The sequence below is a fragment of the Denticeps clupeoides genome, chromosome 12 (assembly GCF_900700375.1).
Source record: "Denticeps clupeoides chromosome 12, fDenClu1.1, whole genome shotgun sequence".
NCBI classification, from domain to species: Eukaryota; Metazoa; Chordata; class Actinopteri; order Clupeiformes; family Denticipitidae; genus Denticeps; species Denticeps clupeoides.
In genome coordinates this window covers 15,274,200-15,290,646 of record NC_041718.1, presented here as the reverse complement: position 1 = coordinate 15,290,646, position 16,447 = coordinate 15,274,200, and the positions used below count along the sequence as shown (strand labels likewise).

At 45.0% G+C, this 16,447-nt stretch overlaps 2 protein-coding genes across 3 annotated transcripts; one reads left to right on the top strand and one right to left on the bottom strand.

The window, feature by feature from the left end:
• Positions 1-1,034: 1,034 nt before the first annotated feature.
• alas1 (aminolevulinate, delta-, synthase 1) lies at positions 1,035-6,769 on the bottom strand. The gene is made up of 11 exons (XM_028998436.1): positions 6,602-6,769; positions 5,226-5,437; positions 4,975-5,151; positions 4,737-4,862; positions 4,418-4,640; positions 4,134-4,318; positions 3,863-4,042; positions 3,588-3,752; positions 2,699-2,967; positions 1,424-1,586; positions 1,035-1,331 (listed from the first exon to the last, which is right to left on the bottom strand). Exons 2-11 carry the CDS (start codon positions 5,419-5,421, stop codon positions 1,171-1,173), a joined length of 1,845 nt encoding a protein of 614 aa, XP_028854269.1. The 5' UTR covers positions 5,422-5,437; positions 6,602-6,769; the 3' UTR covers positions 1,035-1,170.
• A 3,710-nt stretch (positions 6,770-10,479) lies between these two features.
• Positions 10,480-16,044, top strand: shisa10.1 (shisa family member 10, tandem duplicate 1). Of its 2 annotated transcripts, XM_028998629.1 has the most exons (6): positions 10,480-10,632; positions 11,230-11,386; positions 11,983-12,021; positions 13,006-13,127; positions 14,443-14,661; positions 14,778-16,044. In XM_028998629.1, exons 1-6 carry the CDS (start codon positions 10,566-10,568, stop codon positions 14,984-14,986), a joined length of 813 nt encoding a protein of 270 aa, XP_028854462.1. In that variant the 5' UTR covers positions 10,480-10,565; the 3' UTR covers positions 14,987-16,044. The 2 variants fall into 2 exon arrangements, with proteins under 2 accessions (XP_028854462.1, XP_028854463.1); XM_028998630.1 differs by lacking the exon at positions 11,983-12,021.
• Positions 16,045-16,447: the final 403 nt, after the last annotated feature.

The following is a 16,447-nucleotide window of genomic DNA, read 5'->3' as shown; positions in this document are numbered from 1 at the left end:
ACCCTGAAACGTCACAAACTATCATAAACTTAAGCTTGCCCTCCAAGATAACATTGGGCCTCGGTTGCCCTTCGACCCCTCTGTGTTTATCTCATTTGAGAAGCTGTGCATGAGATCTTATGTGTGGGTGTTGCTCCTGAGTTTAAATGTGTGATCTCAGTGACTGTAATGAAAACTCATGTCCTTTGCTGCAGCAGTCTGATAAATAGTCTACAGTCAGGTACTGCTCAATTCATTACCAGCATCAGAGACCACAGAGTAAGCATAAATCGATCCCTTTCCAATAAGACTAATCTCTGGCTCTCTGCCACTACTCAGGTCTAACTGACCTTTAACCTCTCCAGACATTTCCCACCTCGTGCCACTCCCTTCAAGTCTATCTGTGTGTTCATCTAAAGTTATCTGTGTCAAGTCAGGCTTGTACAAGCCATGGAGAAAACCCAGAATCCCACAAATATCACAACACTGGCTAGGTTCCTTTCAGAGCTCTAGTGAAGTCCACGCCTTGACAGGCCAGGTGTTTTTGGCAGCAAAAGAGGGACAGACGCAATATTAGGTGGAGGGAGGGGTGTATGATGGTGCATCCCTTTCGCCTTCGGCCCCCAGAGTCCCTATAAACCCCTCAACACATGGCAACAAAGCTGGACATTATTCCTTTGACACCTTTCTAACAACAACAACACAGTTCACCCTGGGGACTTGCAGTCTTCTCGTACGTTCCAGACATTTCTTCCTTTGATTTGACAGGAAAAATAACCAAAAAAAAACAAAAAAACTAACTATTTACATTCATTACAATTCTGCATGTTTTTTTCCCCAGAAATGAAAGGGATCGTAAAGGGGAAGGTGGTGTAATCAAGCCGCTGAGATGAATATCATACAATGAATTATCAGCATGAATGTGGATCATACCAGGCAAAGAAATTAATTTGAACTAAAACTTTGATCATTTTGTGTCATGCAGCTCCATAACTGAAAGGCAATCCTTAAGAAAAGTATGAAAAAAATAACAATAATAAAAATAGACACACGGGTAAAGTTTTTCCTCTGTGTATATTTACGTGTTCCATATAGCATTTAGAGCCGATACAGGGGTGTTAAATACATATATTCTTTAAAAAGACATTACAATCTATGACAGTGAGGAATGGTCGTGGGCTTGCGGTAGTGTTAGCCGCAGGCTGATAGAGGGTGGCTCAATCCGCTGAAATAGGATTTCTCCCTGTCGCTCATCAGCTCGAAGTGCAACGGCTGCTGGCAGAAGCTGCACTCAGCAGAGGAGTGGGGCTTCAGCTCTAAACCCACTTCCTTCCATGCATTTAGCAGCTTTTCTGTAAAATAAAGGGAGAAACTCCAGTTTAGAACTCCGGTTGAATTTGTCATGGGAAAGGCTAATAACCGTGCCTCGGGTTCGTTTGCTCACCGACAAAGTACTCCATCATCTGAGGGGTGTGGTGTGGCGTTGGGGCGATGCGCAGAAGCTCGTCACCACGAGCAACGGTGGGGTAGTTGATGGCTTGGACATAGATGTTGTAGCGACTCATCATGATGTCGCAGACCTCGGTGTTCTTTTCTGCATTAGAGACCTGTTTCAAATAAACAAATACATAAATAAAACCTTTGCAGTAATGTCTGCAATGTCTGCTGATTAAGGGTTAAAGGTCCCCGGTCATGAAATTTTCACTTTGTGCAACTATTTATCATTCTCTAGCCTGTTTTTAGTCAAGTAGAGGCTAGAAATGGCGATAGGTATAAAGCGTGCTTTGGCTATTTTGCTTCGCCCTTCAGAGAGCGGCAGCTCAGACGGCCGAATCTGGAATTTGTCCCCTTATAATAAGAGGAAAGGTTACCTCCGCTTTCTCATGCTTTTCCCCCACCCCACTCCTGAAACATAATCTCCACTGAGTCATGGCTTCCAAAGGATTTCAGTTGCTCGGTGATTGGTTGTAAAAATGAGCAAAAATGTATAAATGTATGTGATTCTCTGAAGAACCAGCAGGTTAGTTAAATTTGTTCTGGAAAAACGCAGACGCGACTTCCATGTATGTGGCAAACATTGTGGTTGGTGTTGATGACGTCATTGCCGTGAATGTCCACTCAATTCTACAGGCTGCTCTCCTCCTCATTAGCATTTAAAGCTACAGACACTGAAATGGTGCATCCTGGGGAAATCTCACTGTGGGACAGGATAAGTGTCTGTAATTCCGCACCACGGCTGAATTTCGGAAATAGGCTTCAGATATAGCATTAGGGGACCAATAAGAAAAAAAAATTATGCGAATGATCATTTGAACAGAGACTCAAAATCCTGCTAATTGGGGTCTCAGAAATACCATTCAATGTCTTGAACAGTCAACCGCTAAATGAAAGTGATTATTTGCCATATGTGGTACACAGCACTCAGCACAATGAGTCCTCTGCATTTGACCAATCACTGACTGTGAGCAGTGGGCAGCCATGAAAGGCGCCCAGGGAGCAGTGTATGGGGATGGTACCTTGTTCAAGATGACCTCAGTGGCACCTTGACAGTGGGTGCTACCACTGTAGTAGTAGTAATAGTAGTAGTATACTACGAGCTTTGTGGTATAATACAAGTCTAAATCATATTACCAAAATACTGCTTCAACACAAAGTTGCATTTGGTGACCAGTTAGTAGTCATGCTGGGCAAACATTTAAAATGAAAGTCTGGCTCGTACCCTGACTGGAATGATGTGACTGGGGCAATGGACCACGGGCAGGCCTGAGTCCATGAGCATTTGCCTGAGGAGTTTCACGTTGCGCTGGTGCTTCCGACGAAGCATGCGGCCCTCCTCGCTCTTCAGGATCTGGATGGACTGGCGGGCCCCGGCCAGCAGCATCGGTGGCAGCGAGGTGGTGAAGATGAAGCCGGCAGCGTAGGAACGCACGGTGTCCACCAGAGTGCGAGTGCTGGCGATGTAGCCTCCCACGCAACCAAACGCCTTACCTGGAAGGAGGAGGAGGCAAGAGAACAAACAATATTTCATTATGAGCATCAGTGAATCTAGGTAACTGGAGCTGTAGATAACAGAACATGTTGGCTTGCCTCTCGCTCCCCATTTTTACAAAGAAAGGCACAAATGGCTCCTTTGTTCTGTATCTGGGTCAGAGGAATAATGGTGAAGGACTGCCTGTTATCAGGTTCTACTCAAATACAGCCCAGTCTTTAACAGACCCCAATGCGAAGCAAAAAAACAAAAAAAAATTAAATACCAAGAAAAAGCCATTATGAGGCACCTGAAGGCCTCGACAGGTCATCTTGACAAGCGCTTGGCAGGAGGAGAGCCAGCTCACATTATCAGGTGCTGGACTTGCCAGAGGCATGGAGGGGAATTCAATAAGTGCAAAACAGAGGGCCACGTTCCCAGGCAACAGGTGGAAACCCCAGTGGTTGTCAATGCCCGGGGGCTTTCAATTACAGAATTTACTGCCATTCCTCGTGGCCTCCTGGTCACGTAACGCACGTACCACCAAACGCGGACAGCAAGAGGCTCTGCCCTACATGTGGAGACACATGTGCACATTATATAAAAAACATGTTAAAAAAAATAAAAAAACCCAACCCACCCAGGGTTCCAGAGATTATGTCCATCTTGTGCATGACTCCGTCTCGATCGCCAATGCCTCCTCCATGGGCTCCATACAGGCCGACTGCGTGCACCTCATCTACAAAGGTGATGGCACCATACTCGTGTGCAACATCACACATCTCCTCGAGAGGACACACGGCACCTTAGGGGGAACAAAATTAGCAGAACATATATTTCAAAGGTGTTTTCTACTGTAAAAAGCTGGAGTTCGAGATATTAAGGCCAAACTGGGATATCGGGTCCCCTACTCACCATCCATTGAGTGGACAGTCTCAAAAGCCACGATCTTTGGTGTGGAAGGGTCCGATTTCTTCAACATCTCACGCAAATGCTCAACATCATTGTGGCGGAAGATGAACTTCTTAGCACCACTGTTCTTGATGCCCTGAATCATTGAAGCATGATTCCCAGCATCAGAGTAGATCTCGCAGCCTGACAAAAAAATAAAGCAGCATATTTAGAAAAGGAACACACTAGAAATACGTCAGCTAGTTTAGTACGGATTTTTAAAAATATTAAATACCAGGCAACATCTTGGCCAACGTGAAGAGGGTGGAGTCATTGGCCACGAAGCAAGAAGTAAACAGCAAGGCCGCATCCTTCCCATGCAGGTCAGCCAGCTCGTGTTCCAGATCCACGTGGAACTTGCTCGTGCCGGATATGTTCCGTGTCCCTCCAGCCCCAGAACCATGATTTCGTAAAGTATCCCTAAAAACAGGATTTGAAATACAATATGTATATTTGTCAGAGCTCAGGTTATGGGATCAAATATAAAAAGATTGCTTAGGACTGTGTTACAAAGCTTACATGATGGACTGGACAACCCTTGGGTGTCGACTCATGCCTAGGTAGTCATTGCTGCACCAGACGGACACGTTTCGCTTGTAACTGAGAGACTCAGTATAGTCATCCGCCATTGGGAACTCCGTGGCACGCCGGTTCACGGTTTTGAACACACGGTACGTGTGGTCGTTCTTCTTGGCCTCAATTTTCTTCTCAAAGAACTCATCATAGCCAAAGTTGGAGATGGCTGCACAAAGGATGTGTCATTTTAAAATGAAGCATTGCTTATAGTGGTTGCCATTTATGAATTATGCAAAAGTAGAGAGAAAAAAAAAAAACACACTTTTGGGCATGTTCTCCTGGAGGAGATGGGAGACCTTGGTAGGGCGCTGCTTCAAGAGCCTTCTCATCAGGCCTCCAGCATCCTTAGTGTCCTTCACCAATGGATTCAGCTCAGATGGAGAAACATCTGAAAATAAATAAATCAAATAAATATATATACACACACACACACACACACATTAACATGTTAGTTGTATTGCTAGGTAATGGAAAGACGACAGCTAAGGCTTTTGAATTACCTTTGCGAAGTGTTCGAACCTCAGACACGTCTTCTTGAAGCTCCATGCTTGCCTGGCACACCACGCTGCTGTTCTGGCTCATCTCCGCTGCCAAAAATGGGCATTTGGAAGCCGCCGATGCCTGGCCTGGGGCAGGTTTATGGTGGCCAGCAGGCAATACAGGCGCCTCCTTGGGGCCTACATGATGGAGACCATTTTAGATTCCTGATGACGTGGCCTTCAGGCAAAAAGACTCACAAATGACAGCTCACCATCATTGGTTGGGGTGGTGGTCTTTGTCTGCTGGAAATCGGAGGATGAGGAGCAGACAGCTCGGACGAGGGGCTTTGAGGCCAAGTCCATCATCACTGGGCATTTCACAGCGTAGGCAACCATGGACTTCCGGGCCTGCTGAAAAAAGGTCTGGGGAACCCGCGACAGGAATGGGCAACGAATTATGGCGTCCATTGTTGATTGTCCAAGCCTGGAGAAGTCAGAAAAGGAAAAAGAATTACAAAAAAAAAAAAAGGTATTTTTCACACCAATTGAATTATCCCTGCTGAAAATGCCAGCACGACCATTTATCAATATGGTTGAGCCAGTTGACCAGCTGTTTAAACCATTTGGTTTCCAGACCAGCTAAAACCAATTGGTTCTGGTCATACAGGTTAACCAGTCCCGCCCAGCAAGTTTGACCAGTTTCATGGGGTTTTACATTTTTCGCTGGTATTACTGGTTAATGTTTCAAGCCACTTCGACCCACAAGTTCTCTTAAGGTTTGTTTTGATACAGTTCAGCTGGTCATGCAAATTAATCAAACCAGCGACACACTATAATAAAGAAAAAAGCTTATTTTGTTTTAGAATTGTTATTATTCCCTTATTGTGGTGTTATTGACTTACTGACCTTCACTTTCTGGACATTTTATTTGAGTTACAATTTTATGATACATTCACTTACATTGAATAATAATAACAGGAGAATATACTTAAGAGAGGAAGTGCTTTAGGTCACAGGTATTAGAAGAATTTAGGTTTCTTCATCTTGGGAAGGAACTCTCAGATTTGACTCTCCACGGTTACATTTACATTTTACATTTACATTTGCAGCATTTATCAGACGCCCTTATCCAGAGCGACTTACAATCAGTATTACAGGGACAGTCTCCCTGGAGCAATTTTTTAGGGTTAAGTGTCTTGCTCAGGGACACAATGGTAGTAAGTGGGATTCGAACCCAGGTCTTCTGGTTCATAGGCGAGTGTGTTACCCACTAGGCTACTACCACCCACGGTTACACCCACCCCACCCTACTACCACGGTTAAAACATTTTAATCAGAACATTGAATTAAAACCTGGCAGCACGACGTGCGTTAACTGGGGATAAAGATGACAGTTTTTGTAAAACGGAGAGTTTTAACATGGCCATGACACGTACGTTCGGGCCTATCGCTCGCTATACCGGCATCACAACGCGTACGGGCGGCGAAGACCACCCGGCGCAAAGGGATTATTAACATTCGCGTGGAATATGTATTAAAAAACGATCGAGATTAACAGCAACCGGGAACATACGAGTGCGCGTTCTATTAACTACGCGACTGGACGGAAGGGCCAGAAGGCTGTCACGTCTCTGGCAGTTCGACTCACCTCGGAATTATTAGAAGCGTCTCTTCCTCGGTGTGATGTAAAAACCAGATATATGATTGTTTTTTAAAAAAGAAAAAAATCCGGGTAGCGCGGAGACGGAGGCCGAGGCCGAGGCCGGCGCGGTTGTCCTACGCAGAGGGCGAACTGGAGGTCCGCGGCGGCGGGAGGGGTTTTATGCGCCTGCGCGGTGTGATGACGTCACAACACTCGAGGGCACAAACGCTACGTGTTGCGTTTACTTTGCTGTATTGTTAGGCGTTGTATTCGTTAAAGTTGATTTCATAGCCCAATAAAACATGAAACATTGTCAAATTAGAACTGAATTGTGTAAAATATGGATGTAAATTTTGGTAATGGTGGAGACGTGTGTGAAGTGTGTGGTAAACTTCATTAAAGCAAGATTTCATAATTCCCCCGTAACACGTCCTGACATTTCTTCTGTATTTCAGAACGTGAGTCACATGTTTGTCTTGTCTTGTGTGTCCTGTATGAAATATCTAAAATTTCCAACTCACGTGTTGTCCAGTTATGTCCTGTTTATGTCCAGAAACGTTCTACTTTTCTCCTGTAGAGAAACATGTACATGATTTAAGCTTTAGTTAGTACAGTATATTTTAGTGTGTATATACATACAGTAAAGCCAAAAGTTTGGACACACCTTCTCATTCACTGTGTTTTCTTTATTTTCATGACCACTTAAACTGGTAAATTCTCATTGAAGGCATCAAAACTATGAATGAACACATGTGGAGTTATGTACTTAACAAAAAAAGGTGAAATAACTGAAAACATGTTTTATATTCTAGTTTCTTTGCTCTGATTACTGCTTTGAACACTCTTGGCATTCTCTCGATGAGCTTCAAGAGGTCGTCACCTGAAATGGTTTTCCAACAGTCTTGAAGGAGTTCCCAGAGGTGTTTAGCACTTGTTGGCCCCTTTGCCTTCACTCTGCGGTCCAGCTCACCCCAAACCATCTGGATTGGGTTCAGGTCCGGTGACTGTGGAGGCCAGGTCTCCACTTTTGTTAAGTACACATTTCCACATGTGTTCGTTCATAGTTTTGATGCCTTCAGTAAGAATCTACTAATGTAAATGGTCATGAAAATAAAGAAAACACATTTAATGAGAAGGTGTATCCAAACATTTGACCTGTACTGTATATATTTTCCTTTTATGATTGCACTATGGGGGGGGGGGTCTGTGTGAAACATTATTTCAATACACGGTATACTGTGTATACTGTTGTACTGACAATACCAATCTTGAACCGTGAATCTTATTCAATACTAAACGACTCGTATTAAATGGTACGCAGCACTTGAGGAAGAACTCGCTCGCTGTCCAGCGTGAGCGAGTGGCGCCCTCTGCCGGCTGCTCCGCAGACTTATTTAAGGTAGACCGACACTGTTACTCCAATGTCTGCCCAGATCACTGGGACCAGGTCCTGCTTATAATTACGCATGTTTTGCACAAATGTAAAATCACGAGCACATTGCCCAAATCATGCTAAATTAATGTGCTGTTTTAACATCAGTGTTTTCTCTAACGTTTCCTAGTGCAGTGAGCTTTGGTTGCACTGAACATATAATCAGCATATGTATGCATGTGTGTGTGTGTGTGTGTGTGTGTGTGTGTGTACTGAGCCTCATTTTGACTTGTTTTAAGGACATCACATCAAAGTTGGATCAGCCTGTAGTGTGCAGTGTTTCACAATGACAATCACTTCACTTTCAGCACAGCACACATGCATACAACAAAATGTGTCCACTTATTTTTTTTAGCTGTGTGTGTGTGTGTGTGTGTGTATATGTGTGTGTGTATATAGGTCATGGTGAGGGTCAATGTAAAGTTTATTTGAATACCTCACAGTGATTTGCATATAATATAATATATAATAATAATAACAAAATTCACAACAAATATACAAACAAGACACATATAAGTCCATTTTACAGAGGTCCCTCACCTTTGGTTTTTAATCTGGAAGATCCAGAAACAGCAGCTGAGATGCTGAGCTGAGACATGTTTTTTTCATACTTGAGCAATAGCCAACACTGGGGCAGTGATGGACTAAGGGGTGGACCAGGAATCGAAATCCGAACTGCAGAGGTACCTTCCCAACACACTGTTCCCCTGGCGCATGTCATGGCTGCCCGCTGCTCATCAAGAAAGTGAAAAAGTGAAAGTGAAGTGACTGTCATTGTGAAACACTGCAGCACAGCACACGGTGACACAACAAAATGTGTTCTCTGCTTTTAACCATCACCCTTGGGGAGCAGTGAGCAGCCATGACAGGCGCCTGGGGATGGTGCTTTGCTCAGTGGCACCTCAGTGGCTTGGGATTCGACAACCTTCTGATTATGGGGCCGCTTCCTTAACCGCTAGGTCACCACTGCCCCAAGGGTGGTGGTTAAAAGCAGAGGACACATTTTGTTGTGTCACCGTGTGCTGTGCTGCACTTTCGCCATTCTGATTACATTCACAATACTTTATTATTATATTTCACATGTGGACGGCATGCAAACTCTGTGACAAATATACACAATCGTACATACACTACTCACAATAAGGATATTGCTATTTACATGAGTGCTTTTCCTATTGGGATTTTTCCTAAATGGGCTAATTTTAATGAAATAAGTAAAAGTTCCCTTTATATTACTAATAATGTATGAGAAGAAACACCATTTTCATTGTACCAGGGATAGCCCCAAATAACAATAATTGACAACGTCAGTAGTGGGTGTTTCCACCATTTGCCACAACGACTGCTTGACAGCGACGTCTCCTGCTTCTCACTAGCCTCACGATGTTGTTCTGATGCAATGCGTTCCACTCTTCCACAAGTGCTACACACAGATCTGCCCGGTCACATGGGGGTGGGGTACGATCCTTCAGTCTCTGCTTCAACTGGTCCCTGGACCATGCTGACCTCAGCGTGTCGCTCGCCTCGCGACACTCATCAGTGAACAGGACGGTAGACCACTGCTGCACTGTCCAGGTCACACGGTGTTGTGCCCACCGCAAACGTTCATGGCGGCGCCCTGGCGTCAGGGGAGTCACCTGCAACGGTCGTCTGGCATTCGAGCCAAAGCGGAGTCGGTAGCAAGTGGTTTGTCCGGAAACCCTGGTACCCCTCGCATCTCGTAAACGTTCCTGCGGCTGCGGAATGACTTACTGACAATACCAGCGTTCTTATACCCACAGAAAGGTTGAGAAAGGTTGCCTCTTGGTATTGGCCCCAATGTAAGGTACACCTGTACACAATGAGACCATTACATGGAAAACACAAAAAAAAAAACGCCTGAAGTGAAACAAACATCGAATGTATGACATCCACCAAGTCTCTAACAATATCCCTAACTTCTTCTGAGTAGTGTACAGTACCCTCGTCACCCCAAACAATCTGGATTGGGTTCAGGTCCGGTGACTGTGGAGGCCGGGTCTCCATTTTATGTTAAGTACATAACTCCTCATGTGTTCATTTACATTTACATTTACAGCATTTATCAGACGCCCTTATCCAGAGCGACTTACAATCAGTAGTTACAGGGGACAGTCTCCCTGGAGCAACTCAGGGTTAAGTGTCTTGCTCAGGGACACAATGGTAGTAAGTAGGATTTGAACCCGGGTCTTCTGGTTCATAGGCGAGTGTGTTACCCACTAGGCTACTACCACCCTTCATTCATAGTTTTGACGCCTTCAGTGAGAATCTACCAACGTAAATGGTCACGAACATAAAGAAAACGCATTGGATGAGGAGGTGCGTCCAAACTTGTGTCCATCGAACTTGTGCTTTGCTGCCTCCTCCTGCTGCATGAAGTCCTCCCGCGGGTGCAGGTGCAGTTTTTGGCCGCCAGGGCGGCGAGCGTGTCGGGTTACGTCAGGAGAAGCAAAAGGCGAGACGAGAGACAGAGGCGACCCCGCCACCCAGACCCCGGACCCCGGACCGAGTTCCGCCGCCATGGCCGCCCCGCTCGCCCCGCTGCTGCTGGCGGTCTGCGCCGCGCTGCGCGCCGTGTCGGCCGGAGGTGAGCCCTTCGTCAACATTAACATTCATTCTTTTCTTTCTTTTTTTTTTTTTTTTTTTTACAGAAACTGGACTGGGTACGGTGTCGCGGCGACACCGACTGCCGACACGTCGTCTCGCCCCCGCTTCCTTCATCATTGTCGGGGAAAAGAAAGTGCATTTATTCCGTAATGCGGTTCTGTTTTATCGCTGTTTTTTTTTCTGTAGCCCGGTAGCTGCTAGCTTAAAATAAGTGTCTTTTTTATCGTGGGAATAATAGAACGTGCTAGAAAAACACGCGTTTGATTAATTAACCTTTAAAAAAAATGTATTATTGTAATTTTTTTCTATGTAAACGCCGCGACGCTCCGTCAGCAGAGCCCAAGTCGCGTTTCGTCAGAAACCGGATCGTGTCGCTACACGTCGCTGCTTTTTATTCATTTCTGCTGCCATTTCACTTCCTCCTCCAAGCTGTCGTGGTTCGGTCGTCTCTTTTTAAACAGAACATGAAGGGACCCCACCTGTATACCTGGTGCCCCGAAACACACACACACACACACACACACTCACACACACTCCTGCTTGTGTTTGTGTGTGACGCCCCTGCTCTGTCCCTCAGATTCCGACTGCATGGGCTACGTGAAAGGGACGCAGTACGTGCCAGGCCAGCACTGCAACCCCTACCAGTTCTGCTGCGGCACCTGCGACAGCCGGTACTGCTGCTCCAATCCCACCCACGCGCTGACCGAAGACCAGCAGGAGGACTGCGTCTTCAGGTGGGAGCCAGACCCTGCGGGCCGCCCACCCCTCGCCGGTTAAGCGAGGGCGGTGGCAGTAGCCTAGTGGGTAACACACTCGCCTACGAACCAGAAGACCCGGGTTCAAACCCCACTTACTACCATCGTGTCCCTGAGCAAGACACTTAACCCTAAATTACTCCAGGGGGACTGTCCCTGTAACTGCTGTAAATGTAAGCAGGGCCAATCAGATTCCAGATCAGCGGAAGTACTTCTTTTCCTGCGTGTGTAGGGTGAAGTGGCGACACATTTTGGAAAATAAATTTCAGTTCGTTGTGTGCGCCACGCTGAAAGTGAAAGTGAAGTGTTGTGTCACAATGACAAACAAAATGTGTCCTCTGCTTTTAACCATCACCCTTTTTGAGCAGTGGGCAGCCATGTCAGGCGCCCAGGGAGCAGCGCGTGGGGCCGGTGCTTTTCCCGTGTCACTTCGGCAGATCGGGATTCGAACCGGCAACCTGCACTGCCCCACTGTGCATTTCTGAACTCGCTCATTTAAAGTTATTCATGTTACTCTGTGCAGAGTACACGTCGTAAAAAAAGTATTGTTTCCTTTGTTTTTTTTTACTTTCTAGACTGTCAGACACCTTCTTCCACTCCAAAACGACTCCAAGGTAACGCTTAAAACAGTCTTTAAAGACCCCCTTTGTGGGTAAGCAGGTACTGCTTAGCGGGTAAGGAAGCGGGCCCGTAATCGGAAGGCTGCGGGTTCAAATCCGGACCCGCCAAGGAGCCACCGAGCAAAGTACCAAACAGGTGTCCCCCTTGTAGACGCTTGAGGTTAAGTGTCCTGCTCAGGGACACAATGGTAGTAAGTGGGGTTTGAACCTGGTTCATAGGCGAGCGTCTTACTAGGCTACGACAAGTGTGACCTCACACTACCATACAATATATATACTGGGGCAGTGGTGGCCTAGCGGTTAAGGAAGCGACCCTGTAATCAGAAGGTTGCCGGTTCGAATCCCGATCCGCCAAGGTGCCACTGAGGTGCCACTGAGCAAAGCACCGTCCCCACACACTGCTCCCCGGGCGCCGGTCATGGCTGCCCACTGCTCACTCAGGGTGATGGGCTAAATGCAGAGGACAAATTTCACTGTGTGCACCGTGTGCTGTGCTGCTGTGTATCACATGTGACAATCACTTCACTTTAAAAAAGGTAACCGTAATAATTAGTTAGTTAGTTTAGTTGGCTCGTTCTCATTTTTACGTGTTCGACATTTGTTTGACAAAGTATGGAGACCCCAAAAAAATTAAATAAACACTTGCCCTCGAACCTTCACGTCCCTGTGAGACTTTTTTTTTTTCCCTACAGTTGACCGGTCAGCGTATATGGCCGCACAGGTTCGCTGGAATCCGGCAACCTCAATGTTTGTCTAGTAGAATTTCCATCCTGCCGGGCCACGGTGAAGTTTTTTTTTTGGGACTCCGTTGGCGGAGCCTCTATTCCTGAAGGACCTGCACCCACACAGACCCTCCAAGCATCATGTTTGCTACGTCTGATCTGGGTGTCTGATTTCATTTTTACAAAGATGTGTGTGCTTCTTAACGAATGTTTAGAACTGTGCTGAATGTATTTTTCTTTCTTTCTTTTCCTGCAGAACCTCTTGGAACACGGCTGCCATCGCCTCTATTGTAGCCGGCATCGTCGTTGTCGTTTGCATTGTCCTTTGCTGCGTGTGCCCCTGCTGTTGCCTGTACAAACTGTGCCGGAAGCCCAGACGTAAGTCCCATCCGATCATCGCGACTTCTTTTTCACGCCCATACGTGCAACGTGATGTAAATAGAGCAGAGTTGAGTCTCGGTTGTCCGCTGTGAGTCACGCGCACTGATTACCAGCCATCGCCGAGGAACCCGCGGCAATTTAGCAGTTGAAGCAGGGTGGCGCATCGGAATTCATGAGCCGTAGCACATGGCAAATATCTTTTTTTTTTTTTGATGGTAGTCGTGGGGTTGCACTTTTATGAGAACTTTTTATGGAATGCTAAAATGAGTAGAACTCCATTTGATGTGGTTTCTTTTTGCAATTTAAATCTGCCGTTTGTTAAATCCTGAGATAGCTGATCTTGCAGACAGATTTAATGTGTATGTTAAGCTTGACAACCTGTCATATATATATACATATATATATATATATATACACACACACACACACACACACACACACACACATTTTCTTTCAAATGACGTCATTACATTTGTTGGACATTGGTGGACATTGCTGTAGACAGTTTGTGACTTTGGATGAAATCAGATGGCTCCACCATGAGGAATGTGACCGTGCGTAATTAAATCGCTCCGGAAAACGTCCGCCCGTCTCTCCACACACGAATTCATCAGTCATTCGGCGCATTAAAACAGCAGATCTTGTTCCATGCACGTACAGCTCTGGGGGGAGGGGAATAAATCAAGGGACGGCAGCAAGTTATTTCCCAAATGACAATCCAGTTATCATCAGCTGGTCAAAGTACGGGAAAAAAAAAAAAGTTACGTTAATGCCAAACAACCAATTCAACATTATTAAAGTATAAGATAGAAATAACACTAACCAAGGTTGTATGGCTACGTTTTGCGTCTCAGTATCTCTTCCTTCGAGTTGGATTAGCGTCAGAAAAAGCGCGTAAAAAAAATTAAGCGGAACAGAGCGGGACTCGCCCCCACTCTGACTCATAACCACAGCGTCTACATTCACCGCGACGTACGCCCCACTAAAAAGCTGGAGAGGGAAGGGAGAGCAAATCTGTAAGACCTTTGTGCATTTTTGACTTCCTCTGCTCTCTGCAGTTGCATGCTCTTCTGAAACCACTTCCTCCACTCTTTTTTTACAACCGGATTATATTTTTATGGTATGTTATGAAGACAAAAAAAATTAAATTTCTACAACATTTGTACAAAGTTTGTAGTGATTTAAGTTATGCTTTTGTTCCTCGTGTTGCTGAGCTTCATCTGTGAGGTGTTATCGGGACCTGCACAAGCCACCGAAGGCGTGGCGTAAAAATTCTTCAGCTGCAGTTTGATTCCTTCTGTGTTTTTCGCAGCGGTGGTGGCAACTACCACTCACACAACCGTGATCACTTCACCGCCTGCTCAGCCGGCCGCTCAGTACCCAGGGTACCAGCCTGTGCCAGCCCAACCTGGGTATGGTGCTCCAGGTGGATATGGGACCCAGGTGATGTACCCGGCTCAGCCTATGCCCACTGCACCATACCAGGGGCAGCCTTATGGTTCTCCGCTCCCTCCACCCTACCAAGAGTTCGGTAAGCTTTTACTGTTGAATGCATTATAACAACAATAACAACATTTGTAGAAGATGCCAAATCACAAATGGTCGTGTAAACTGATTATTAAAATAAAAATTTTTTCGTCAATTCAGTACCCCCAGGATATCAAGCACCCCATAGCCAGGCTGGGTACGCTGCAGGCCAACCATTTTATCCCATGCAGCCAGCAGGCCAGCAGCCCTACCCCTCACAGCCACAAGGTCAGCCATATGACGTTGCCCAGCACCCCCCTCCGAAAGACTACGCGCAGCCACCCTACAACCCTGACTACGTCAACCCCCCTCCTAACACTGGCCACTAAGCTTCCAAGAGCCACAAGTACCTCATTTACTCCATCCGGAAGTATTGCCCCCCGCATTCTGTGGTCCAGTTTTTTTTACTTTGGTTTCGCTTCATTTACGAACTAGCATGCTGTTTTTTAAATCCATGGCTATTCGTGAATCGCTACAATATAACATTTGGATTTCTGTTGCTGCTTATTGAGTATTCTGTTTATCTTTACTAACCAGTAAGAAGGGAATATGGCCATTGGCGTCTTTAACAAATCAGTGTTTATAACTGCTGGTGTGAAGTTTAACTTGTGTTACTTCAAGAATTAAACACTGAATAAGTTAATTACTGATTAACCTGTTTACATGTACCATTTTACGGAGAAAAGAAATACAACAAAGTCATTGATACGATGCTCCATTTATTTATTATATGTAATCGAGCGAAAGGTTTAATGTGTAAATGTTAGATGAGCACATCTAGTTGATTTAGGTTCCAGTTTAAACACCCATAAGCCTTTTTTTATTGAAAAGTTTAACAAAATTTTAAGTTTTAAATTATGATTATCATTGTAACGTAGCTTCATTTTGTTGATGCTCCAGAATATGCCTTATTTCTTTGATGCTGTATAGTAAGTGGACAGGGAACGCAGGTAACTATTTATCGGAAATAAAGCATATAGTGTTGATTTGCAGGACCCTATAAGTTGTGCGATTAGTTTTTACTTAAATGTAATATTGCTTTCAATATTGTAATAAACATGATTTTAGGTCAAGTATTTGGTTGTTTCACAACAAATTACTATTATTTAGTATTTTTTTTCCTTAAAAAAAAGGGAATAAATGCTAATTTTGCACGTGAGAAATTTTGTTCCAAAGACAGCTGCAATTCTAACCTAAGCAATTCTTCACCAAAGCCTTAGTACCAGATGTGTGTAGAAGACCTCTCCAAGCATGCAGGTCAGTTTGACATTTTCTTTGAGCAAATGAATGTTGACCGATGCTGTGAAATGTTTGTTTTTTTAAAAAATATTTTTTGAATACATGTACATAGAGAAACATAATAAAGATCTTTTTCTCTCTCTGAAAACTGATATTTGTTTGGGATCTCTGTAGCTAGCATATGTTAACTATGAGCTATGTACTGTGGTCATATTGTAGAAGAGGGGTAAATAGAATAATTTATTCAAACCTAAATTTATTCCACCTAAATTTTAGATCCAGTATCAGAATAGTCACGATTTAGCCTCAAACTGTTAACGAAGCGGCCCCATAATCAGAAGGTTGCCGGTTCAAATCCCGATCCGCCAAGGTACCACTGAGCAAAGCACCGTCCCCACACACTGCTCCCCAGGCGCCTGTCATGGCTGGCCACTGCTCACCAAGGGTGATGGTTAAAAGCAGAGGACATTTCACTGTATGCACCGTGTGCTGTGCTGCACTGCACTGTTTCACAATGACAATCACTTCACTTTCACATTATACTGTGAGGA